Consider the following 27,230-nt stretch of genomic DNA (forward strand, 5'->3'; position numbering starts at 1 on the left):
GCTTCCTGCTGATGAGCCTGGGAGGCAGCAGGTGCTGGCTCAGTTCCTTGAGTTCTGGCCACTGACATGGGAGACCCAGGTAGAGTTCTTGATTCCTGCCCTCAGTAGTGCCAGGTCCTGGCTGTTGAAGGCACCTGGGGAGGGAACCAGCAGATGGACGATCGCTCTGTCTCTGTCACTCTGCCTTACAAGTAAATTTTTTTAAGAACTCCATGAATATACATAATGTAATTTTTAAATTGAAGTGATGAAAAACCTAGGAGTAGGCAGGCTCCACGGCTCAATAGGCTAATCCTCTGCCTGCAGCACCAGCACACCGGTTCTAGTCCCAGTCAGGGCACCAGATTCTGTCCTGGTCGCTCCTCTTCCTGTCCAGCTCTCTGCTATGGCCCGGGAAGGCAATGGAGGATGGCCCAAGTCCTTGGGCCCTGCACCCGCATGGGAGACCAGGAGAAGCACCTGACTCCTGCCTTCAGATCAGTGCAGTGCGCCAACCGCAACAGCCATTGGAGGTTGAACCAACAGCAAAAGGAAGACCTTTCTCTGTCTCTCTCTCTCTCACTGTCCACTCTGCCTGTCAAAAAAATAAAATAAAATAAAAATCTAGGAGTAGAATAAATATGAGGGTATGTCAAAAAGTTCCTGGAAAATGGAACTTAAAAATAAGTTTATTTTGCTACAAAAAAAATGTTGAAATCCATGAATATAAGAGGTTTTCAAAAAAATCTAAAAAATGCATCTTCTGGAAAAAACTGCATAGATTTCAACATTTTTTACACCAAAATAATCTTCCAACTAACTTTCTGAAGTATCCTTGTACTCTGTTTTAAAACAAATATAATACTTCTTACAATAAATCTGTTTCTTAAAGCCTAGATTTCAGCTACATTTCTGTGCCCCCTGCTTCTGTTTGTACTAAAACCTAGGCACATCTGATCCCTTCTTTGCTCTTTCATTTCTAAGCAAGATAAACCCCTAAATAGGTCTCCTCTTTGCATTCCATTTGTGTTTATAATGTTTATTTATTGTATTGCCAGTGTCTAGCTCATATTGAATGAATAAAATATTAACCTTGGGGCTGGTACTGTGATGGAGCAGAGTAAAGCCGTGGCTTGTAGGGCCAGTGTCCCATATGAGCGCCGGTTCAAATCCCGGCTTCCCCTCTTCTAATCCAGCTATCTGCTGTGACCTGGGAAAGCAGTAGAAAATGGCCCAAGTCCTTGAGCCCTTGCATCCGTGTGGGAGTGGAACCAGTGGATGGAAGTCTCTCTCTCTCTCTCTCTGACTCTACCTCTCTCTGTAACTCTGGCTTTCTCTCTCTCTCTCTCTCTCTCTCTCTCTCTTAAGATTTATTTATTTATTTGAAAGTCAAAGTTACACACAGAGAGAGAGGTCTTCTATCTGATGGTTCACTCCCCAATTGGCCGCAACGGCCGGAGCTGCGCTGATCCAAAGCCAGGAGCCAGGAGCTTCTCCGGGTTTCCCACGTGGGAACAGGGGCCCAAGGACTTGGGCCATCTTCTGCTGCTTTCCCAGCTGGCTTTCTCTTTAAGATCTCAATTTCGTGGGAGAAATTTTCTTTCATGTCATAGATGGATTTCATTAGTTTGTGCATTTGCTTCTGATTACTTCTAAGTAATCCTATGATCAATTTTTTTAATTCTATTTCTTCAGTCTCATTATCTTCACAATGTAGTCTTGAAACGTTTTTTGGGGGCATCATGTTGTCTTCCTTATTCTTGTTTATTGAATTGGCGTGTTTATTATTCAGCATTTGTGGAGATACTCGTTGGTTTCTTTGCTTTTTCTCCTGTGCCAGCTTTTATCTTTGGACTATGTCTGAGCGGAGTGTCTGCTTTCAGGGAATACCTAGAGCATGTTATGGGTGTGGCCTAGGAGCTTTGTTCAGTGCTCCAGGGTGAAGGGTGTGTCTGAGGTGACACACCCAAGTTTGGCACGGTGAATCTCATTTTTTTTTAAATCAGAGAGGAGGTTTGTTCTTGTCTGTTGGGATAGATTCATCTGAGCTCCTCTCCTCAAATGAGACCAGTGCCTGGGCACTAGCCCCAGTGGGTATATTTATTCGTCCACTCTGCCACACGAAGGATCTGCTCAGTCCTGAGCTTACTCAGATTCCCCAGCAATGTCCAGATAACCAGAGAGCCCTGATCACATGGAGCCTCCCACAGTGACTGCCCAAAGTCCCAGCCACACCCTGAGTCTTCCCACGAAGCCTCAGTGTTTTCACAGTCCCAGCACATAAGCTTCCCACAGTCACGAACACCCAGCCCTGTCTGTTCTCCCCACCAGACTCTGGAGTCTCCACTTGGCCAGTTGCTGGGCACAGACAGGAGCTGGCACAGCCGTTACATATGTCCAAAATGGTGCCTGCTCTCTGTCCGCTTATTACAGGATGCTGTTGAGGGGGTGATCGGGGAGAGAGAAAACATGCCCCCCCCCACTTTGTTTTTTCTCCTCTAGTTTGGCAGGTACATTATCCCCCACAGGGCTCCAAGCTGAATTCTTTCTAGGCTCTTCCTGCAGCTTTTTTCCCCAGTGGTTTGGTCTCCCTTCACTCTCCAACACTGGTGCAGAGGCTCTCAGCGGCTGGGGTCTTGAATTGTGTGTGTCCTTGCCCTCCATGTAGGTCTACTATAGAGTTTACTGTAGAGTTTCTCCTGCTGTTTTCTCGCTAACTCTACCATGAGATTGCATTCTTTCCACTTTTTTTAAGCTATTGTTGCCTAGGCTAGAGCAGTAAGCTCTGTCCCCACTTCACCATCTTCCACATTTCTTTTGCAACTCTTCAACTCCCCCATCATCGTAACTCTTTCAAATAAATAAAAAATAAATCTCTAAATAAATAAAATTTAAAAATATTAACCCTGTCAGTTAAACTGTACTGGAAAGAATGTGTTTTATCTACATTAAAATAATTGTATGCCATCAAATTCTGGGGTGATTTATATGTAATTTAGATTAAGTTAACTTTCTTACATGGTTTTGCAAAAGAGTCTTCTTAAGTTTAACTCTTTAGAATTTGTTGTTTACGTTCTTCTTAAAGTCTATTTAATGCACATTAGAATAAAATGTTACTAATTAGCATCCATTAGTAAGAGAGTTGTCTAATGAAATTCTAGGTTTTATATATTTTTAAATGTCACATTATTGCTTTTAAATGACAAAGACTATTTATTTTTAAAGCCCCTAAAGGCTTTTTTCATAATATTTTTTATACATGTGACTCTACAGTTTTTCAAGTAAGACTTTCTGAAACCACTAAAATATATCCCATGATCATTTTTTTTTCCTGTTTTGTGGCTTTTTTTAAACTGTAGGTCATTCAGCAGTAAATATTAACCTTAGATCACATTATCAGTGTTCCTCACTCATGAAGTTGTATTTGTATAGAAGTTATTGTACAGCACATTAAAGATGACACATGATTTTACCTATTTCCATGAAACCTAACTGCTAGCTGTTCAAGTACAGCTCAGCTAAGATTTGGTGTTGGCTCCATCAGGGGTCCCAGTTATGAACCCTGGTATTATCAGATATTTTTATCCTTTCAGAAAGTAGCAATTATTGGTGGTGGTGGTGGTTTGGTTTGGTTTGGTTTGGCTTAGGGCTCTTTTAGTTTTGGTCCCTGTTTTACAGAAAGAGGTTGAGCCTCTGTGAAGGATGAGGATGGGCGAAGGAGGGGAGGGGCTGGATATAGTAGAGAAGATTCAGATGCTGTTAAAGTGTCCTGGGGTTTCAGAAACACATGTAATTTTTGCTTGTCAATTAAAAACTTAAGAAAATAGATAGGGGCCCACACTGTGGTGTAGCGAGTAAAGCTGCTGGTTGCAGTGCTGGCATCCCAAATGGGCGCCGGTTCGAGACCCAGCTTCTCAATTCCAATCCAGCTCTCTGCTATGGCCTAGGAAAGCAGTGGGAAGATGGCCATGTGGGAGATCCGGAAGAAGCTCCTGTTTCATGGCTTTGGATTGGCACAGCTCTGGCCATTGCAGCCATCTGGGGAGTGAACCGGTAGATGGAAGACCTTTCTCTCTCTGCCTCTGCCTCTGTCTCTCTATAGCTCTGCCTTTCAAATAAATAAATAAATAAATCTTAAAAAAAAAAAAAGATAAAACTTCTTTAAAAGAAGTTTGTTTGTTTATTTGAAAGTCAGAGTTACAGAGAGAGAAACAGAGGCAGAGAGAGAGGTCTTCCAGAATCCACTGGTTCACTCCCCAGATGGCCCCAATGGCTGGAGCTTTGCCAATCCAAAGCCAGGAGCCAGGAGCTTCTTCCAGGTCTCCCATGTGGGTGCAGAGGTCCAAGGACTTGGGCCATCTGCTGCTGCTTTCCCAGGCCATAGCAGAGAGCAGAGAGCTGGATTGGAAGTGGAGCAGCTGGGACTTGAACCGCTGCCAAGATGGGATGCCAGCACTTCAGGTGGCGACTTTACTCGCTAAACCACAGCACCAGCCCCATTAGATAAAACTTTTAAAAAGAAGAGACATACGACCCTTTATTAACAGCAGTCAAGATGTTATTCCTGTCAGAAAAATCACTCAATTCTTGAATAGCTGAGGGAAGATTCTTTGGTGAACTAGTGTGTATATTCTAAGAATCATATTTCTGCTTTAACTAGACAGTGCCAGTTAACCTTTTTCCCACTTAAGAGCTTCTTGGGTTCAAATTCGCCAGAGATTTACAAGTGAAATTATTTTAACATCTTTGCTTTCAATTTGTCCGGTGTTCTAAAATGTAATCATGTCCAAACACTCAGGATAGATGTGACAGGTACTGTTTGTTTTCACCTAGCATAGTGTTAATTGAATTATTCTTTCCTTACTTGCTAAGTGTTTGAAACCCATGAAAAAGTATTTATTTTGTAGATTTTTACTGTGTATGTAGAATTTCTTTAAGAGAGCCTTTTCTAAAGATGGTTGAGAAAATATCTATAAATAACCAAAAACTCAAACAGATGAAATGGAATGTGAACCTCCCATGTTTGGGGCTTTTTACCCTTTTTTCTTTCTTGTCCCTGGTCTGTAAGGATGCTCTCAGTATGATGTGTTTCATCATTTTCCTATTTTCCTTCTGGGGTTTAAACCACTTTTCTTTGGTTGGGTCAAGCAAGATTTACAATTCTGTCAGGTACAACACATGCTTTACAATTGTTGATATGTACTTACATTCTTTAAACAAAAAAAAAAGATATATTTTAAAGGCAGAGTGACACAGAGGGTGACATGGGGTGAGGTGGGGGAAGTGAAAGAGATATCAATCAATTGATCAATCTTTCACCTGCTGGTTCACTTCTCAAATGCTCACAGCAGCACAGACTGGGACAGGCTGAAGTCAGGAGCCCAGAATTCTACCTGGGTCTCCCATATTTGTGGTATGAACCCAGGTACTTGAGCCATTATCTATTGCTTTCCAGGTACATTAGCAGGAAAACCAGGTCTTGAACCAGTATGGGATGTGGGCATCCCAAGCCAGGGCTAAATCTATGATGGTACAGTACCCTACCCCTGTACTAAAACTCTCTGATACCTGTAGTGGGGGAAATGTCAGGCAGCATTTCTGAGTCTCTTGGGGTGATGCTTTTGTCTGAGCAGCCCCGTAAGAATGGAACATGATTATAAAGTCTCAGGATAAAAAGATGAAAAGAGGGGTTAGATTTAAAATCAAATTGGACTTGGGATGATTTTATTACTGTGCTTAAGGTGGAAATGGTCTTGGGGTGATTAAGCAGTGAGATGGGAGTAGGACAGAGATGCAGAGAGAGCATACGCTAGGGAGGAAGGCATGGTTGTGTTCTGCAGTGGAGCCCTTGGGTAGAAAGTAAAGGGCAGAACTAAAAAGTCTCAGTGATGAGGTGGAATCAGGGAAGGACAGCTGTGAAAGGTGCAGACCTGAAGGGGAAGCAGCCTGGCTTTGGAGGCACCTCTGTTGGTTATTTATAAATTACACAGAGAGAGAGATAAATCAGTATATTTATGTTATATATAGCATTGTATCTGCAAAACAGAAATACAGGAAGATCTTCCATCCACTGCTTCACTCCCCAAATGCCCACAACAACTGGGGTTGGGCCAGGCCAAAACCAAGGGCCTCAAACACAATCCAGTTCTCTCAGGTGGGTGGTAGTGATGCAAGTACTGGAGCCATCTCCTGCTGCCTCCCAGAGTATGTAGTGTGCATTAGCAGGAAGCTGGATCAGACCCAGGCTCTGATTTGGAATACAGGCATCCCAAGAGGGGACTTCGTCTCTGCAGAACACCTGCCCCTTGAGGCACCATGGTTCTGAAGCCCTTCTTGCTCACCTTGCAGCTTCTGGCAACTTTCTAAGGTGTGTGCCTCAGCCTACTGTGGGTCTAGTGCAGATCATAATGCCTGCCTCACAGGGGCTCTGTAAGGATTCAAGTGCAGTGTGTGGCAGCCAAGTGTTTGAGCTGCCCTCGGTGTGGCACTCAAGAGGTAGCCACTTTTACGGCAATTACAACAGTATTTATTGCTGAGGGAAAGGGTCCAAATGAGACTTTCGCACCTGATGTACTCTTTCCTTTTCCCCATTTACTGCATGTTGAGAGGAGAAAGAGTAGAAAATAAAGGGTTAAGACTTTAAGAAGAGTTTTGGTAGATGTTAGGTAGATGAATCACTGAGGTTTGAGCAGGATGTCTGGAAGCAGTTAGTTCTAAGTTAAGGCAAATGGCATTTAGAACTAAATGTGGGGAAAGGAAATATATACTTTTCATATTTTGCAAAAAAAAATTGCAATCTTTTATATTGCTAACTCAGTGGTTATTTCTTCACATAACCAAGACTCAGGAATTCAGTTTCACAAGACAAGCAAGGTTCTTTAGTGTTTTACTTTTGTTCTTAAAACATTTCATTTAATTGTAGGCATAATTTTCTATGCTAGCATATTTTCAATTTAAAAACAGATTGCAAAAACAGTCATTGTGGTAGGAAGATTTCAACATAACATTTTCTTCCTTTTATTAAAATGAAAATAAAATATATAAAGATTAGTGAACTTTACGTTCAATAATAATTTTAGAAATTTTTGGACTAGCATGGGATCAATTGACTTAATAACAGTGTTTAAAACATGTGTTTTTTTTTTTTAATTTATTTATTTATTTGGAAGAGTTTCACAGAGAGAGAAAGAGAGGTGGCAGGGGGATGGGTCTTCCATCCACTGGTTCACTCCCCAGTTGGCCACAGTGGTCAGAGCTGCACCCATCTGAAGGCAGGAGCCAGGAGCTTCTTCTGGGTCTCCCACGTGGGTGCAGGGGCCCGAGAACCTAGGCCATCTTCCACTGCTTTCCCAGGCCATAGCAGAGAGCTGGATCGGAAGTGGAGCAGCCGGAACGCGAACCAGTGCCCATATGGAATGCTAGCACTGCAGGTGGCGGCTTTACCCGCTACACAACAGTGCCGGTCCCATGTTTTCTAAAATAATTAGATTTGAGTCTCAAAATATATGATTTCTTCTGATAAAAGTTGTTGAATTTTTTTTAAATTTTATGTATTTATCTGAGAGGCAGAGAGATAGAGATTCCGATCCTCTGGTGCACCACCCAAATTCCTCTAACAGAGGGGCTGGGCCAGGAACACAGTCCGTGTGCCTTCAGTGAATGTGTCAGGAACCCAGTTACTCGAGCCTTCAGTGCTGCCTCCCAGCATCTCCGTTAGCAGGACAGTGGTGCTGGGAATTAAGCCCAGGTACTCTGATATGAGATGAAGGCATCTTAACCACTAGACTAAACGCTGGCCCAGCTCTTCAATTTTAAAACAAATGGGCGAGTGTAACTGTTTCATACTATAAAGAAACCCAGACTAAATTGAGAACATACAAACTACAGCGCTCTTTTTGGCGTAGTAGAAGGATACTGAAAACAACAGAGCTCTAAGCAGACATCTGGGCTGTTTCATAGTTTTCTGCCTTAATGAGAGAAATAGGAACGCTTCCATAGTGTCCATTGCTCCTCTGCCCTGCTGCAGTCAGAGGACACGTGTGGGTATGTGGCAGCTTTCATGGCTTGGATGCTTGTCAAGGTCCAAGTCAGGATCCTGGCTTCATTACTGGGATTGCCAGAATAATTACCAAACTGCAGCTGCCAAGCCCAATATGCTGTCCTGTTTTTCTTAAATTAAATTTCTTTTCTCTTTCCCTTAAGGGAAACACATGATTCAGAGCAAATCATATAAACGGGTTTGCATCTGAGTTTAATGAGACAACTCATTAATCTCTTCCACGAGGCAGAGTTTTCTAAAATATATATATTATGCTTTGTGTGTTTTTAACAGTATTAACCGGTTATACATACAAAACACTACATAAATAAGTGTGCTTTGTTTGACTGTAATATGTCACTTAGAAGAATGGGATTGGCTGTTATTAGCAATATGTTAGATACCATGTCAATATGTATTTCTCAATTTTGTAAATTTTCTATTAAAGCAGTCACCAGAGTTTCCCATGAAATAATAGGTGAAAAACAAAAACCCACAAAAGCGAATGTTCTTCCTAGAAAGAATTGTAATACTCAAACCATTAAAACAGTTCCTTTTTTTTTTTTTCTTTCTTTTTTGAGATTGGAAGTAAAACCTCCAGAGTTCTTAAGTTCAGATTAAATCACACTCTTTACCTGGCCAAGGAAAGAAGTAAGTAAATCATCTTCCTCTTTGACCATGTAGTATGGAGAAATCTAGTTTCCGCCCCCCCCCCCCAGAAACTTTTATTTAAAGAATACAAACTTCATACATTTCGTACTTACAACTTTAGGAACAGGGTGATTCTTCCCACTCCCCTTCCCAGCCCCTATCCCACCCTACTTCCTCTTCCCTTTCCTATTCCCACTCTTATTTTTTACTAAGATCTATTTTCAATTAGCTTTTTTTTTTTTTTTTTTTTTTTTTTTTTTTTTTTTTTTTTTGACAGGCAGAGTGGACAGTGAGAGAGAGAAAGGTCTTCCTTTTGCCGTTGGTTCACCCTCCAATGGCCGCCGCAGCCTGCGCGCTGTGGCCGGCGCATCGTGCTGATCTGAAGCAAGGAGCCAGGTGCAGGGCCCAAGGACTTGGGCCATCCTCCACTGCACTCCCGGGCCATAGCAGAGAGTGGGCTTGGAAGAGGGGCAACCGGGACAGAATCCGGTGCCCCAACCGGGACTAGAATCCGGTGTACCAGTGCCACAGGTGGAGAATTAGCCTATTGAGCCGCAGCACCGGCCTCAATTAACTTTAAACTCAGATGATTAACTCTTTGTTAAGTAAAGAGTTCAACAAATAGTATGGAAAACAAAAAAACTTCCTCAACAGTCTAGACAAGGGCTCTTAAGTCATTGCTTCTCGAAGTGTCTAGAGAAATCTAGTTTTGAACATGATAGTGAAAGTTGCTTTGTCTAAGAAAAGGATGTTTCTTAGCTTATTAGCTAAGAAAGGCTATTGCCTTTCCCCTCTCCTTCTTCCTCGCTGTTATAAAATACTTTCCATTTGTTCATTCCTCTCAGTGGGCTGCAGGCAGACTTGGGAATCTTGACTGCCATAAACCCATCATCGTTTCTTTTGCCCCTGATTGAATAGGGCATGGGCCCTCATATCTATGGCTGATCAGGTTCTAGAGAAAGATGGCCAGGGAGTTTTTGAGAAACTTCTTGAAGAGGGATATCCAAAGAGAAACTTTCTTTCAGCTCTTGACTTTGTGGTCTGCATGTGATTGTTAGGAACCTGCAGCCAGCGAAGTCCTGTGAGCATGCCTCACTAGAAGAGACAAGCCAACCCAGTGAAGATGACAGTGGAGCTATATTACGTAATCCTCAGCTATCATGCTGCCTAAAAGTGATAAACGTTCTCAATTTAAAATCAGGAGTCACACCTTTCCGTATTTGGTTCAAGAATATATCATGCACTAATTTATTATATGTATTATTTCATTCATTTTTATTTTTAACCTGTTACTTTCAGTGATAAATGCATTTCTTCAGAAATGAAGCTAATCCTAATGTTTTAAAGAGACTTCTTAGGATGGATGTTTGTCCTAGCATCAGAGTGACTGGTTTGGATACCCAGCTCCACTTTCTGATTCCAGTTTCCTGGTAATGTCGACCATGGGAGACAACAGAAATGACTCAGGTAGTTGAATTCCTGCCACCCACATGGGAGTCCTGTTGCAGTCCTGGTCATTGTGGGCACTTGGAGACTAAACCAGAGGATGTTTTCTCACATTCTCTCTCAAATAAATAGAATTTTTTTTTAATGACGAGCATGTTCTATCTATATGTAAATATCAGATACAAGATTATTGCATTCAACAAATATTTGCATAGTGTGGGCCTAATTGTTGGATAACAGGAATTTGTCAATCCATACATAGTGAAAGTGCATTGAGTACCTTAACTTCTTTCTTGCGTGGCTTCAGATAATACTGCATTAAGAATGAAACAAGTTGGGGCCAGCACTGTGGTGCAGTGAGTTAAAGCCCCAGCAAGCAGTGCCAGCATCCCATATGGGCGCTGGTTCAAGTCCTAGCTGCTCCACTTCCAATACAGCTCTCTACTATGGCCTGTGAAAGCAGTGGAAGATGGCTCAAGTGCTTGAGCCCTTGCACCCATGTGGGAGACCTGGAAGAAGCTTCTGGCTCCTGGCTTCGGATCTGCTTAGCTCTGGCCGTTGAGGCCATTTGAGGAGTAAACCAGCAAATGGACGACCTTTCTCTCTCTCTCTCTCTCTCTCTCTCTCTCTCTGGCTCTACCTCTATATGTAACTCTTTCAAATAAATAAAATAAATCTTTAAAAAAAAGAATGAGGCCGGCGCCGCGGCTCACTAGGCTAATCCTCCGCCTTGCGGCGCCGGCACACCGGGTTCTAGTCCCGGTCGGGGCACCGATCCTGTCCCGGTTGCCCCTCTTCCAGGCCAGCTCTCTGCTGTGGCCAGGGAGTGCAGTGGAGGATGGCCCAAGTCCTTGGGCCCTGCACCCCATGGGAGACCAGGAGAAGCACCTGGCTCCTGCCATCGGATCGGTGCGGTGCGCTGGTCGCAGCGCGCCTACCGCGGCGGCCATTGGAGGGTGAACCAACGCCAAAAGGAAGACCTTTCTCTCTGTCTCTCTCTCACTGTCCACTCTGCCTGTCAAAAATTAAAAAAAAAAAAAAGAAAGAAAGAAAAAAATTGAATTTAAAAAAAAGAATGAAACAAGTTATTTCATTTCTACTGGCTTTTTATCATTTTACTGTTAAATTAAAACACCATATTAGCAAACAAGCCTTATTTACTTATTTATTTATTTATTTATTTGAGAGACAGACAAAGCTCTGGTCCGCTAGTTCATCCCCAGTGCCCACAACAGCTGAGCTGGGCCAAGCCCAAACCAGAAGCTGGGGATGTACTTTGATGTGGGTGGCAGAAATGCAATTAATTGAGTCCCGCCTCTGCATTAGCAGGAAGCGAGAGTCATGAGTCAGAGCCAGGAGTTTAACCCATATACCCTGACGTGGGATGCAAGTAGCTTAAAGCACTGGGCTAAATGCCTGCCTGCTCTCTTTCTCTTTTTCTAATCCTATAATTTCATTGGGGTTGTATTTTAAATATGTGTTTTGTACATCTTGTTTATGTGTGTGTTGGTTGTGGTGTTTTCTTAGGAATGTCATTGGCATCCTCCTTTGTAAACCTCCTGATGAGTGAAGACCATGGCAGTGTAGACTGCACAAATGTGTTTTCCTCCACTGACACAGAAAGGGAGAGCAATTCTAGCTTCCTTAATTTGCAAAGTACAGGATTGAAAAGGCATGAGACAAGTGAAGTTTTGTCCTGTCTCAGGTAGACATGTTCTTTAAAACCATATCATTATATGAGGTAGTAGTTCCATCAGGTTTTAAAGCAGCAGATCTTTCATTCTCTCTTTCTGGCTACAGCAAATGACACAGTCTGTAGTAAAAACTATGAAGCGGGCGTAACAACAAAGAGCAAGCAATTTATGCTGATGTTTATCAGTTTCTTACTATCTTTTCTTAAAAAGGCCTTGATTGATTAATCTGTTAGAGCCTGATGCTTAGGCTGCTCTTGTGAACATGGCCTGTTTCCTTCAGCTGTAAACTCTGGAATTAAAAAAAAAAAAAAAGTAAGGTTGGTTATTGTTTAGGAACATTCTCTCCCACCGCCTATGCTGGTGTAGACACATGCATCTTCCTCTGGAACTTCTGTACTGGAATGACTTTTCTCCACTAATCTTTGACCTTAGGGGCTGAAAAGCAATCACAGCTTTCCTGAGTTGAAGAATAATGTGAATTTTAAACAATTACTTGGATAGGAGCTGATTTAAACTATTTAAATGTTTCACTGAATATTAATATAACAGCAGTGACACATGTGCAAAGACCTGCAGTCTTTGGTAATAATAAGAAACGTTCACCAATGGTTTTTTTTGTTTGTTTTTGTTTGTTTGTTTGTTTTTTCTGACAGGTAGAGTTAGACAGTGAGAGAGAGAGACAGAGAGGAAGGTCTCCCTCCATTGGTTCACCCCCCAAATGGCCGCTATGGCCGGCGCACTGCACCAATCCGAAGCCAGGAGCCAGGTACCTCCTCCTGGTCTCCCATACGGGTGAAGGGCCCAAGCACTTGGGCCATCCTCCACTGCCTTCCCAGGCCACAGCAGATAGCTGGACTGGAAGAGGAGCAACCAGAACAGAATCTGGCACTCCAACCAGGACTAGAACCCGGGATGCCGGTGCCACAGGCGGAGGATCAGCCAAGTGAGCCACAGCGCCGGCCTCACCAATGGTTTATTATGTTCCAGGCCATGATTTTCTGTTCACTGTCTTAATCCTTATAAATATCTCCACTAGAAACCAAGTTCCCCAAGGACAAGGATCAAATTGGCCTAGTTACTGTTAGCAAATTGAGGAAATTGAGGCACACGGTGACAAAGTAGCTTACCAAGGATTACCCAGTAAGTGGTGGAGCTGCGATTCAATCCTCTGCAGTCTGATTCCAGAACCTGTGCTGTCAAGCGCCACTGTGGCCCGCTGCCTCTGTTATGCCTAGACAAATATAGAAACACAAAGAAATAATGAAGTATTGCCTGCCTGGTGGAGCTGGCTGTAAAAGGACTATAGTTAGTCTAGTGCGGCATTTCCTACCCTCTACACTGTTGTCATTCTGATTGAACGTTGGATATGGAGGGCTGTCCAGCATGTGGTAAAATTTCTAACAGCATCCCGATCTCTAACCTACTGGACCACCAGTTACATCTACCCTGTTAGGATATTCAGCAAAGACCCTAGAGATTGTCAGATGTCTCCCAAGCAATGAAAGGAGAAGTTAATAACCCCTGGTATAGAGCTCCACATTTTCAATATCCCAAAGGGAAATCTGGAAGGAAAAATGGGTGATCACCTTGGAAGCGCTATAGTAGTATCTTGGCCTGTAATTTAGTAGTACAGTCAGTTTTGCTGGAATACAGTATGTATATTCCTAAATGTAAATCACTTCACTGCCAGACGTGAAAAACACAGGGCTTGTGTGGACAATGGGTGTAAGAGCGCACCACGCGGAGGCTTCATCAGTGACTCATACAGATAAACACAGGACCTAATAAAAAATGGCAGCACAGATTTACACTTGTTAAGTCATTAGGAAATATTAAATCAATAAATGTAAGTTTTGACCTTGAAAGAGACCCACAGCTTGCTTGTGGTAGTAGGCGTTGAAGGATTTGAATTTGTAAATAATTGGCAGATGCTGGAAGGGACGGTCTCTGAAATTGCATGGGAAGTTTTTTCATCACTTACGGTAGGTATTGGAGGTGTGTGTAGACATGTGTTTCATGAATTCTTTTGTGGCTGGATTGTGCTGGGTACAGTTTTCTGCATTCACTGCCAATTCTCTCGAAGTTGTGGATAAGCAAAGAATCAGTGTTACCCTTACCTCGTCTCCTGATGAGAGTACCACGTGGGAGCACGTTTCCAAAAAGACACTGCAGCAGAGCCAGGCACACTTTTGATCTTTTTTGAGACCCTTCACTAACAGAACATAGAACTAGCGAGCGACAGAGAAAGATGGCAAGTGTAAGCTGAAAACATGATTTGTGAAGAATGCTGGCAGCAAACCAGTGGAACTGAGGAGGGGCTGGAAATCGTCTTCGCTGCCCCTTCGTGCTGTGGCCTTGTCTGCCGTGCCAAGGACAGTGGTCAGGACCGAAGTTGGCCAGCTACCCGCACAGTGTCCAGTGTCTACTAAAAGGAGTCTATTAACAGAGATGGCTTTATGAACTTCTTTTTGAAAGATTCTTTATTTCACTTATGTTGCTTTCATCATATTGGCACTGAGTGTTCATTTTTTGTTTCAGTGAATGATTTAGAAGCTGTGTGTGCGCAGCCCATCGACTGGAAGGCCCATGTGTAGCAGATGACTGCTTTAAAATGCAGCATGGGTATAAAAGTGCACTGTAACTACTAACATGATAACAGGAAATGGTTCTGATTTTTTTTATTTTTTATTTTTTATTTTTATTTGAAAGAGTTACAGAGAGAAAAGCAGAGGCAGAGAGAGAGAGAGGTCTTCTATCCCCAGGCCTCTCCCCAGTTGGCCACAACAACTGGAGCTGTGCTGATCCGAAGCCAGGGGCCCAAGGATTTGGGCCACCTTCTGCTGCTTTCCCAGGCCATAGCAGAGAGCTGGATTGGAAGTAGAGCAGCCGGGACTCGAACCAGTGCCCATATGGGATGCCAACACTGCAGGCAGCGGCTTTACCTGCTGTGCCACAGCGCCAGCCGCATGGTTTTGAATTTTAAAATTGATTTTAAAAGTGTATGTAAAAATACATTTGCACAGCAGCACTGAGGGTTGACAGTCGCATCAGGTAGCAGTTAAGCTGTCACATCCCAACAGTTAGGTTGAAGTTGATGCTTTGGTTTGTCATACATTTCATTCACTTTGGATGAAATGGTTACAGACAATGCACCACTACCTTTCAGAGTTTGCTGTTTTAGAGGAGATGCAGGAAGTCTCCACGTATTTACCTGTAAACACCAGTCTTCTGGTTTTGAATTTTAAAAAGCATCTGGTCATCTTCAGTGGACTATAATATAAAACATGTCATGTATTAGGGAAATCAAAGAACACAAATATATTCACCTTTTGTATCAATTGTAGTCACTAATCTTTTAACTAAGACAAAAATCTGAAGGCTTAGTGTTTCGTTAAGGTGTTGTGATCTTAAAAGTGCTTAAACACTAAAAATGTCAATTTCGTGGAAACAGTACCCACTTTTGAGGAAAAGAATGTTTGACCCTCCTTTTAACCATTCGTTATTGCAATGTGTCTCTGCCCTGCATCCTTATCTAATGGGTACTCAAATCTATTTAGTGTTCAGAAGGTCACAGCAGTACCCGAACCCTATGACCCAAAGAATCCTGTTATTGTTGTAATTTAGAGTTTCCGGAATGTTAGGATTAGAATCGTGTCTGTTCCACTCGGGCGAAATGACACAGCATAAGGATATAATCCAATAAATGTATTAGTTTTCTTTTTGCAATGTTGGTTTTTGTTTAACAAAATTGACATATTTTTATATATTTATGGGGTACAGTATAGTAATTTGATACTTGTTTTCAGTGTGTAATGATCAAGTCAGGATAATTTGCATTTCCATCTCTCTAAACATTGATCATTTTCTGTGTGTTGAGAACCTCCAGACTCTTCTATTTTGAATTATATCATAGACTGTTACAGAGTGCAGTTGCTGTATGGTAACATAGGCCACCCTAACTGTATTTTAAGATATCTAATCCTCGCCATAGGGCACTCCGCCCACACCCCTTGGTATGAAAATTGTGATGACACATTTGTGGTCTCCATCATGCTTGAGGACTTGAGTGTTTCCCATGTACCTGCAAAGGCTGTCCTTCCCACAGTTGTTATGTTATCAGTTTGTTGTTTATTCCATCACTCACTTCCCACATCCCATGGGAGAACTTGGCTTGGTACTGTTGTGCTTTTCTAAATATGTAGGTAAGAAGGCCACTTCCATACTTTCTTACATAGTAGAAACCACACATCCCTAAACTCACCAATTCTTCATACCTGTTGAATCTGTCTAGTAATTTAATAATCTTGTGTTTCTTAGAATAATTGGAGAAGTAATAATGCACTGAATTCCATTAATGATTCTGGAGTGCTAGATTTCTTGTACCTTTTATGTAGTTTTAATTTTGTTTAATGAATACAATTTCAGAGTACTGAGTTACCAACAAAAATATAGTAATGAAAGTTAGGAATTGGAAAAATAACTTAATTGTGTGGTTTACCAAAATATTTACAATTTGTGGTTATAGACTTCCCACAAAATACTGCAATGTCATAATATTTGAAGATTAACAAAATGGTAATATTCAATATAACATCTTGCAGCATTTCTTCATAATGAAAGTAAATTTTCTAAGGTCAGACGCACCATTGATAACTCTTAGAGATAGCTTCATACTTGGTGATCTAATGAAAAGAAAACATGGATTTACAAGTGAAGATATTTATTATTTAATGTATCAGTGCATAGTGCATATTATTTCAGATCCCTAATATTTCTGGCTTAAATACAGATGAAGTTTTTTTCTTCTCATTCCAAAAAGACAATAGGAAACCCAATCTTAACATTCAACTCTGGGAAGAATTGTATTTCATAGACAAAGTTCTTTTTCCAAAGTAAGTCATGCTTTAATTCAAAGCATTCCTTTTCCCAGGAAACACAATAGGTAGATTTTTCTTTATGTTGTTTCCACATCTCATCCACTTACCATGTTTGTTTCTCCAGCAGATTCCATCTTCCTGCAACACAGCGTCAGGTGTCACAAAGATCAATCCCATTACATTATTTATATAAAGATTCTTTGTGAAACAGAGGCATTATAAATTATTGCTCTTCCCATGGTTTTTTGGAATGTTTTCATGTGCAGATGCCCATAGAGCAGTACTGTTAGAGTCTTTTCCTCGGCGTATGGATTTGGCACGAGGTCTCTGACATGGACCCCAGGTGGGTCATAACAAAGAAGAGGTAGATAGATGCTCACACTTTTTTGTGGGCCCTCTCCAAAATGTAAAACACAGTGCACTTGAGCTCTTCGATTTACTTTTTTTGATAAAATACTGGGAAGAAAAGCTTTATGTCTTCCCAAGAGGAGCTCATCTTGGCTGAATTATAACATACAAAGATAGCTTTTACACATTCACAGGGGCAGTTCAGACAGTCAATGGAAAATGGCATGAAAAGAAGCTGAGTTTGGTGCAGAAGTTGTGAAATCCATTCGTAGTTCTCTCAGCGTGCACCATTCCCGTGGATTTTTGAAAACCCTTGTATATAGCTACCATGGGCAGTATAAAAGGCATATTTAGGAGTCTCAGCAGCCTGGTCATTGGAATTTCATTTCCTCTGCTCACTAACTTTATTGTTAAGGTAAAGAAATAGGCATTTTTGCTACCATAATATTCAAAACACTTGTGATAATAGAAGTACCCACATGTTCTCTTTTTCTTTTCTTCTTTCAGTCACAATGAAAGGAAAGTAACGTGCAAACATCCAGTGACAGGACAGCCATCGCAGGACAATTGCATTTTTGTAGTGAATGAACAGTAAGTCAAGACTTTCATGTCATGCCTGTCTTCAAACATGGTGTTAACATTGCGATTGCTGTAATCTAGATTTATTTTTTTTTAAAGTATTTATTTATTTGAAAGGCAGAGTAGGAGGGGAAAAAGAGAGGGAGAGAGGGAGGAAAGAAGGGAGGGAGGAAGAGACAGAGAGAGAGAGAGATGTCTTCCATCTGCTGGTTCACTCCCCAAATGGCCACAATGGCCAAGGCTGGGCCAGGCTGGAGCCAGGAGCTAGGAGCTTCTTCCAGGTCTCCCACATGGGTGTGCTGCTCTCCCAGATGCATCAGCAGGGAGTTGGATTGGAAGTGGAGTAGCCAAAACTTGAACCAGCACCCATATGGGATGCCAGCACTGCGGGAGGAGGCTTAGCCTTCCCTGCCGACCCCTATAATCTGAATTCTATGTAGCACAATTTAGCAGCTTTCTTATTTGGATATTTGCAGTCAAGTATGACAGAATGCCAGCTGTATGCTGTGTCTGGTAGGGAAAACATGACTTACAAATTTTTTCCAGTAGGAATATAATTTCAGAAATTCTTTTTACAATGGTTCAAACTCATAAAGTAAACTCAAAGGCCCAGGATGCAAACTTGGAGAAATTCTGTAAACTTTGGTAAAATTATGGAACTGATCTGAGCGCAGTTTTCTCATCCTTGTATTTGGGATAATGGTAATTGCCATCTCTCAGGATTTTTATAAGCATCAAATGAAATGCTCAGTTGTTCACAGATAGTGTTATTGATATCTCTGCTATTGTTTCTAATATTAGATTAGTTATTCTTGTGGTTCATTTTCATTTTCAATTTTCCAGTTGAATGACCAATTAGAATATCTGCAGTGATGCCTATTAAAATAAACATGAATGTTAAGTTATGTCAGGCTTAGGAGAAGCTTTAATTATATTTAAAGTAGTTTTAAATATTAACTGTTACCCTAGAGTAAAGAGTATCCGACCGTCTTGAAAACGTAGGCTATCAGTGTTGTCTAAATGTTAGAGAAGCGTTACCATAAAGCTATATGCCTCACGTTCTAACACTTTTACATATCTTATTTTTTAGGGCTGTTGCAACCATGACATCTGAAGAAAAGAAGGAACGACCTATAAGTATGATAAATGAAGCTTCTAACTATAATGTGACATCAGATTATGCAGTACATCCAATGAGCCCTGTAGGCAGAGTAAGTTATTTTGCTTACTGATGGTTATTGATAAATGGTAGTCAGGATTCATTACCATTACTCATAATGAACTTAGAATTGGAATTATAGAATATTAATTTCATTTTTATTAAATGAATTTAATTATATTGAGGTAATTGATATAAAAGCAGTAGCTTGAAATATGAGGTGGTAAGGTTGTAATTTGATGACTTTTTAAAAATATTGGTCTGATATTTGAATAATTTAATAAATGATGTTTTTTGTGAGAGAATGATTACTTTGTTGAATCAACTTAAGTTTTAAAGGGAAGATTAATGTAATAGTTTAAGAATCACATTTTCTGGTTATTGAAATGCCTAGATTGAAGAGACATTTACAGTGAAACAATGGTAATAATAAATTGAATTATGTTTACAATAAAGAAATGGTAGATTATTATAATGATATATTTTAAATAAGCCTGCTAAGGTTTTTAAAATGAAATTTTGTAGCCATTACAAAAAAATGTAAATTTCAGATAGTGTAAGGAATTTCTGATAATATAAAAAAGCCAGTAAGATAACTGAGCATAATACTTCATTAGCAGGTTCTAATTAAAATCCACAGAAATGATAAATGGGTTGAAAGCTACCAAATCGTTATCTGGAGAAGACTGAAGTTGGACCTGTGCCATAGAGTGTATAACCAGAAATTTTCCACATGAGTTAGTTTTTGAAACATTAAAAATAAAACTATGAAAGCACTGGCAAGAACAATGTAAGAGTTCTTTTTTAAAGCAATAAACCAGAATGCAGATAATATAAAGTAATAACAAATTTACCCACATATAATTATTAAGTATGCAAAATATGTAAAACTCACATATAACAAAGAAAAATTTCTTTATAATTAAAGAACAACTCTAAATCAATAAGAAACAGGACTATAGCCAGTTTAAAATGGGCAAATTATGAACAATAAGTTCCCAGAAAAGAAACTGGAATTTGCTCTTAAATACATTAAAAAATGCTCCATCTCATTCATAATATGAAAAATCCTCATTAAAAATAGAAACATCACCATTTTTTTATCTGTCAGGATTGTAGAGGTCAAAAATTTTTTTGGCATAGCACGTTTCATTGACGAGAATGTAAGTGACTCAGCACAGTGGAACAGAAGGGGCTCACATATGCAGTTGTCTGAGAAGGAAGAGAAAAAGGTGCTGTCTGGCTGGCTGCAAGAGCATTTACCTGGATGGCCAGACAGCACACGTGCCCACAGTGACGCTGCTTGCTGCACAGACTGCTTGGCTGGGTGCTGGGGCCAAGCAGGATGTATGTATCTTTTTGTTCCATTTGAGTTTTATATTGTGTTCAAACGCTGTTTGAAAGCGTATGAAAATTCATCAAGGAAATTATTCTTTAGGAAATTTCTATTCATCAGAGAAACAAAATTCAAATGAAAAATGTTAGTTTTCCAGAGATTGTAGATGAGTTGAAAAGTCGGAGATGGTTTGCTGTTACTTACCTTTTACTTTACAGAGAAGATCAGTGTTTGCTGTTGCTTGCTACCATTCCTCCAAGCTAGAGATCTTCCTGCTAAGCAGGGCAGTGTTTTAAATGATTGTATATTCCCGTGTGTGCCTCCCAGAGTAAACACATCTGTCTGGTATCATTCAAGTTCAGAGTTGTCTGTAAAGAGGAAAACACTATTTGACATTAAGTGGATCCTTCCAGTCTTGTTTTGATTTGATGTGATGTGTTTGTTTATAACTTACATCTGAGTGTTTCTGCTCTTTTAACTTTCTTTAATTTAAGCAACACCATTAAACCCAGATACAGAGCAAGCACGAAGTTATGTCCTTCAGTTTATTTTTTAAAAATTTGTTAATTTTTACTCAAGGCCTATTTATTTTATATGGCAGGTAGGACAAAATATCACTACATGTTATGTCTTTTTAAAAATTTTATTTCCAGACGTAAAGGAGAGATTATAAAACTTAAGATCCTTTTATAATACTGGGGGGAGAAACAGGAGGACAGGATTCTTTGTGCAGAATTTTTACTGTTTTGTTTTTTTATTTTTAAGATTTCTTATTTATTTGAAAAGCAGAATTACAGAGGCAGAGACAGGCAGAGAGTAGTCTTCCATCTTCTTGATCACCGCCCCCCCCCCCCCCAAATGGCCACAATGGCCAGAGCTGGGCCAATCCGAGGCCAGGAGCCTGGAGCTTCTTCTGGGTCTCCCACGCGAGTGCAATGATCCAAGGATTTGGACCATCTTTCACTGCTTTCTCAGGCTATAGCAGAGAGCTGGATCAGATGTGCAGCCAGGACTTGAACCGGCATCATATGGGATGCTGGCCCTGCTGGCGGCAGCTTTGCCCGCTTTGCCACAGCACCGGCCCCAGAATTCTTATTCTTGAAACAACTAAACCAGCAAAAGTGGAACTGAGATAATTTATTTGAAAGGATTTTAAGTCTTGCAAATCTCAGAGAAATCTGAAATTAAAACTGTAAAGATTTTTTTTTTATAATTTTTTTTTTTTTTGAAAGTGAAAGAGAGAGACAGAGAAAGGTCTTCCTTTTTGCCATTGGTTCACCCTCCAATGGCCGCTGCGGCCGGCGCATCATGCTGATCCAAAGCCAGGAGCGAGGTGCTTCTCCTGGTCTCCCATAAGGATGCAGGGCCCAAGGACTTGGGCCATCCTCCACTGCCTTCCTAGGCCATAGCAGAGAGCTGGCCTGGAAGAGGGGCAACCGGGATAGAATCCGGCACCCCAACTGGGACTAGAACCCGGTGTGCCGGTGCTGCAGGGTGGAGGATTAGCCTGTTAAGCCACGGCGCCGGCCTGTAAAGATTAAAAAAAAAAAAAACAAACTCAAATTTTGGCATTAATATCTTATTTTCTATCATGTTTTTTTCCTATTTAGACTTCACGAGCCTCAAAAAAAGTTCATAATTTTGGGAAGAGGTCAAATTCAATTAAAAGGAACCCTAATGCACCTGTGGTCAGACGAGGTTGGCTTTATAAACAGGTAGGTTTTCTTCCTGTTTGATATGAAACAAAGAATAAATCAGAAGGGACCTTTGGGGATGAATGTTCCTAAGACAACTGTATAAAATTAAATGAAATATATGTCAAAAAAATTAATATATGCTGTGTGAAAGGAATAGTATGCTAAAATTACCCAGGCAGGAATATTTTTTAAATGTCAAGAGTGAAATAAATATAGTAGTATTGTTCATTTTTCTAATGCTATAACAATCATTAGACAAATGTACAATTATATACTCCCCTGCCTTTCTTTATAGAAAAACCAAAGATATTTTGACATTTTTCTGATTTTGTTTTTTCTGATTTTTGCTTCTGTACTCTCAGACTGTTCTTTCCTTCTTGAGGTTTTGTGTTTTATTTTCTGGTGTTTTTCTTTTTCTTTCTTCATTCCTTGTTTGACTGTTTGCTCCAACAGGGTTCATGCTCAGATACCTGGGCGTGTTAAGGTTTATGTGGTATAGTCTGGGAAACTTGCTGTTGGTTTTGGAGTTAGGATACAGGTACCTACCCTCTTGAACTTGGATATCATTTTGATCTCTTAGTGCCAGTTCTTTGCTTTCTGATTTGCCACTAAGTTTCAAATAAGTAGCTGCCAGATAATTGAGATGACAGACTCAACATGCAAGGCCTTCGTCTGTCTTTGTTTTAATTCTGAATATATACAGATGATACAAACCAAGTTTAATATTAGTTTATTGAGGGTGCTGATCTGTTCAATAATGCCAGTTGGTTTCAGATGATCTAATGATTTTTATTCACTAAACCTCATAATGAATTTGCTAGGAAATACTCATTAGAGATAGTGTCATCTGAAAGTTGATTGTCATCTAGACTAGTGTATTGGAAATGGATCATCTTAAAATCCAGAAAATGTGAAGTCATTCAGGTAAATTGATTTTGCCAGTTCCTCAGTGAGTTGATTGGGTATTTAAGTTGAATAATAAGTTTTCATTTTTATTTAAGGATATTTTGCTATATGTTAACTGTTGACAGTTAAACTTATCCAAGCTAAAAGATTTTTGCACAAAAAAATGACCCAAATGAAAGATCTCTGTGAGTGAGATCCTGGTGGAAAGAAGGGGCCATCAAAGAAGGAGGTACCTTTCTCTGAAGGGAGGAGAGAACTTCCTCTTTGACTATGGCCTTGTCTAAATAAGGTGGGAGTTTGTGAACTCAAGAGGTTTCCATAGGCTGGCGCTGCGGCTCACTAGGCTAATCCTCTGCCTGCGGCGCCAGTACTCCAGGTTCTAGTCCCAGTTGGGGCGCCAGTTCTGTCCCGGTTGCTCCTCTTCCAGTCCAGCTCTCTGCTGTAGCCCAGGAAGGCAGTGGAGGATGGCCCAGGTGCTTGGTTCCTGCACCTGCATGGGAGACCAGGAGGAAGCACCTGGCTCCTGGCTTTGGATTGGCGCAGCTTGCCAGCCGTAGCGGCCATTTAGGGGGTGAACCAACAGAAGGAAGACCTCTCAGTGTCTAACTCTGCCTGTCAAAAAGAAAAAGAGGCTACCATAGCCTTGGCAGCTCATGACAAGAGCCTTGGGTGATTACTGACATCATAAATAAGAGTGTCAATTGTTAAATCAACAACAGGAGTCATTGTGCACTTGTTCCCCATGTAGGACCTATGTCCTTAATGTGTTGTACTATGAGAATTAACAGTGAAAACCAATCTTCAAACAGTACTTAATACTTTGTGTTCCTGTGTGGATGCAAACTGTTGAAATCTTAGTATAGAGTTGATCTTCTGTAGATAAAGATAATTTAAAATGAATCTTAATGAAGAATGGGATGGGAGAGGGCATAGGAGATGGGATGGTTTGTGGGTGGGAGGGAGGTTATGGCGGGAAGAACCGCTATAATCTAAAAGTTGTACTTTTGAAATTTATGTTTATTAAATAAAAGTTTTCTATAAAAAGATTTTTGCACATTTAGTTTAGTAGGTACCAATTATATTCAAATAGTTAAATGCAATATTGGACCTAACAGAAGATAATACGACTCCTTATTTAAAATAATTCCTGGTCTGTCTTTTTGATCCCTTGGTTTATTTAGTATTGAAAAAGTGTTGCCAATTAATTTCTCTAATACAAGTGTATACTTTGTAGCAGGTGACAAAATATTTGTTTTTCTTTTCTTTTTTTTTTTTTTTTTTTTTGACAGGCAGAGTGGATAGTGAGAGAGAGAGACAGAGAGAAAGGTCTTCCTTTTTGCCGTTGGTTCACCCTCCAATGGCCGCCGCGGTAGGCGCGCTGCGGCCGGCGCACCGCGCTGTTCCGATGGCAGGAGCCAGGTGCTTCTCCTGGTCTCCCATGGGGTGCAGGGCCCAAGGACTTGGGCCATCCTCCACTGCACTCCCTGGCCACAGCAGAGAGCTGGCCTGGAAGAGGGGCAACCGGGACAGGATCGGTGCCCCGACCGGGACTAGAACCCGGTGTGCCGGCGCCTTATTTATTTATTTGAAAGAGTTACACCCTGTACCCCAATGGATGCTACTAGTAGGGGATGAAAGAAGATTAATTTTGTAACAAATTCTACCAGTATAGTATTCTATAGGGGTCTGAAATATATGTGAAAACTGTATAAAAAGAAAACTGATTGTGTTACTGCATCTTACACGGTACATCAATTAAGGGCATTTTTCTCCAAAGATAAATGATTTTCAGACTCTTAGGGAGTTTTGTCCTGGAGTTCTATATATACTACTACTTTACTATAAAGCAGTTAAGGAAGAACATCCCTCATCCCAGTTTTCTTCTACACATATTGCATATTTTTGGACTGAATTTATATGCACCAAATAAAAATAAAAAACAACTTTGATTTAAAAAGTACCTCAAGGCAATAAAAATATTTTAATTTTTGATACATATTAAAAAAAAGAGTTACACAGAGAGAGAAGAGGCAGAGAGAGAGAGAGAGAGAGAGAAAGGTCTTCCATCTGCTGGTTCACTCCCCAGTTGGCCACAATGGCAAGAGCTGGGCCAATCCAAAGCCAAGAGCCAGGATCTTCTTCCTGGTCTCCCACGTGGGTGCAGAGGCCCAAGGATTTGGGCCATCTTTCTCTGCTTTCCCAGGCCATTGCAGAGAGTTGGATCAGAGGTGGAGCAGCCGGGTCTCAAACCAGAGCCCATAGAGCATGCTTCCACTGCAGGCAGTGGCTTAACCCGCTATGCCACAGTGCCAGCCCCAAAATATTTGTTTTTCAAAACTCCTTATATGCACTAAAGAAAGAGTATTTAATACTATGTATTAATAATATGTATAATTTCTTTCCTTATCTTTATTTCAATTTTTTCATTCCAAGCTGTTAATTTTAACAACAGAACTTTTACTTTCAGGGATTTTACCTGTATTCATTTATATAATTCTAAAGTCACTACTAAATAGGTGATTGTTGCAGCTAGAAATAAATTAGAAATATTAATGCACATACAAACCAGCCTCTTATCTGCATTTTTTTAATGTCTGTATTTAATTTTCTCTTGAAGTTTTACCATACTGTTTATGGGAAAATAAGTTCCATTAGAACTGTAATTTTGTTTGAGCCTGGTATTTTTGTAAATAAATTACTTAGAAATAGCTGCCAAATAGCCACTGTTGCTAAGAGTTTATTAGTAAGAAGAAAAAGTTTATGTATTCTTACACTACAGTTCTATTTTCAAATCCTTTGGCATCACATTATCTTTGGAGTACTTCCAGTTCACATAGTTGTCTTCCTGTTGAAGATTTTCATAATTAAATCCAGCTTACCAGAATGCACACACTGCTGTGTGGTTACATTAGCCTCGTCCTGGCAGACCTAGGTTCAGGACAGTGAAGTTCACATTGCTTACAATTATAAAACCAAATCAAGTTGCTCCAACACATCCCTTTGACATAACAATATTATCCTTTGGAAACCAGTCTGAAAGAAAATATCTTTATATATGTTTCTAGAAAACTGGCTATCATTTTTTTTCAATTGACACAAACTCTATGTATTTATGCAGTACCATGTAATGTTCTGATATGTGTATACGTTATGTAGTGTTCAAATCCAGGTAAGCATATCTATCTACTCAAACATTTATCAATTCTTTGCAGTAAAAATGTTCAAAATTCTTTGTTCTAGCTTTTGGGAAATATATTCTGTGATTATTGTAGCCACCTTGCTGTGCAATAAAACACTCTTAAGCAGTTTTCTCTAACTGAAAGTTAGTACTCTAAAATTTTGATTGACATGTTAGTTACGTTACACACATCAGTTGAGAGTGAGGGGTCTAACTTTTCATAGTCCCTTTGTATATAAAATGCTTTGTTTTAAAAGCTTATTTTAAATAAATGTGTCAGAAGTGAGTTTTGTCATCTAAAATGAAAAATATCATTAAATATGTTGATTTAATGCAGGACAGTACTGGGATGAAGCTGTGGAAGAAACGCTGGTTCGTGCTTTCTGATCTTTGCCTTTTTTATTATAGAGGTGAGTTCACCAAATACGGTTTAGTGCATGCTTTTCTCATTGCCATATATCTTAAGTATTAGACATTTTTAAGGAAAAAGCATTACAACTTGTGCTATTTTAGAAAGTCTTTTCTTCACTGGCATGAATCTGAATTACTAGGGTATGACAGAGGATCATATAATGCTTCAAATAAGTAAGTCAGAGTTCTGCTCCAGTTTCTGTACTCTGATTTGTTTTGTGAGAAGACCATATGAATCTTTTTTCTCTCAGGCTCTCCTTGATTTCAGTGCCTAATTAAAATCCTCAGTTTGATGAGGCTCTTTTCACATCTCAGTTTTATCAAATCTGTGGGTTCCTCCAGTACTCTTCTGCTCCCCAGCAAATGGTTTTAAAGAATCAGAAACTACTATGATGTAATGGCAACTGAAAAAAAGATTATAAAGAAATATATTTATTTTAGCCTTTTTTTAAACTAACGATGTCCATAACTATGTAGAAAGTTGTGATAAGTATACACACCAGACTGTGAAAGTAGCAGTGAGGTGTTATTTTAGGTATGGAATTGAGTCTCCATGCTCCTTGTTGCTATCATAAATTCCATTTTTTTTTCTGGTTGCTGAATTATTAATTAATTAATACAATTTTAAGTAAAACCCCAGAGAAGTCTGCAGAGTTGTTACTGTCAGCAAAAAACATACCTAGGTGGACTCTCCCGAGAGATCTGCTCCAGCTGTGCATTAAAACCCTGAACCTGGACTCAAACTCTTCCCTTCTTTAAAGTCTGGTCAGAAACTTGGACCAGGAGCCAGCACTGAGGCACAGCAGGTTAAGCTAACGCTTGCAGCACCAGCATCCTGTATTGGAGAGCTGGCTCAAGTCTGGGTGCTCCTCATCTGATCATCTCCTTGCTAATGGGCCTGGAAAAGCAATGAAGATAGTCCAGGTGTCTT

At 40.3% G+C, this 27,230-nt stretch overlaps 1 protein-coding gene across 6 annotated transcripts in view; it reads left to right on the forward strand.

Moving 5' to 3' along the window:
- PLEKHA5 (pleckstrin homology domain containing A5) overlaps nucleotides 1-27,230 on the forward strand; it is a 260,060-nt gene that overhangs the window by 130,492 nt on the left and 102,338 nt on the right. For 5 of the 6 annotated variants that reach the window (XM_062194901.1, XM_062194893.1, XM_062194895.1 and 2 more), the window contains 4 exons: nucleotides 17,541-17,624; nucleotides 18,703-18,823; nucleotides 21,718-21,822; nucleotides 26,226-26,298. In XM_062194901.1, coding sequence (XP_062050885.1) covers nucleotides 17,541-17,624; nucleotides 18,703-18,823; nucleotides 21,718-21,822; nucleotides 26,226-26,298 — 383 coding nt within the window. Of the gene's footprint in view, nucleotides 1-8,624; nucleotides 8,669-17,540; nucleotides 17,625-18,702; nucleotides 18,824-21,717; nucleotides 21,823-26,225; nucleotides 26,299-27,230 lie in introns of those variants that run through there. The other variant, XM_062194897.1, reaches the window with a different exon arrangement.

This window comes from Lepus europaeus, chromosome 6, assembly GCF_033115175.1.
Source record: "Lepus europaeus isolate LE1 chromosome 6, mLepTim1.pri, whole genome shotgun sequence".
NCBI classification, from domain to species: domain Eukaryota; kingdom Metazoa; phylum Chordata; class Mammalia; order Lagomorpha; family Leporidae; genus Lepus; species Lepus europaeus.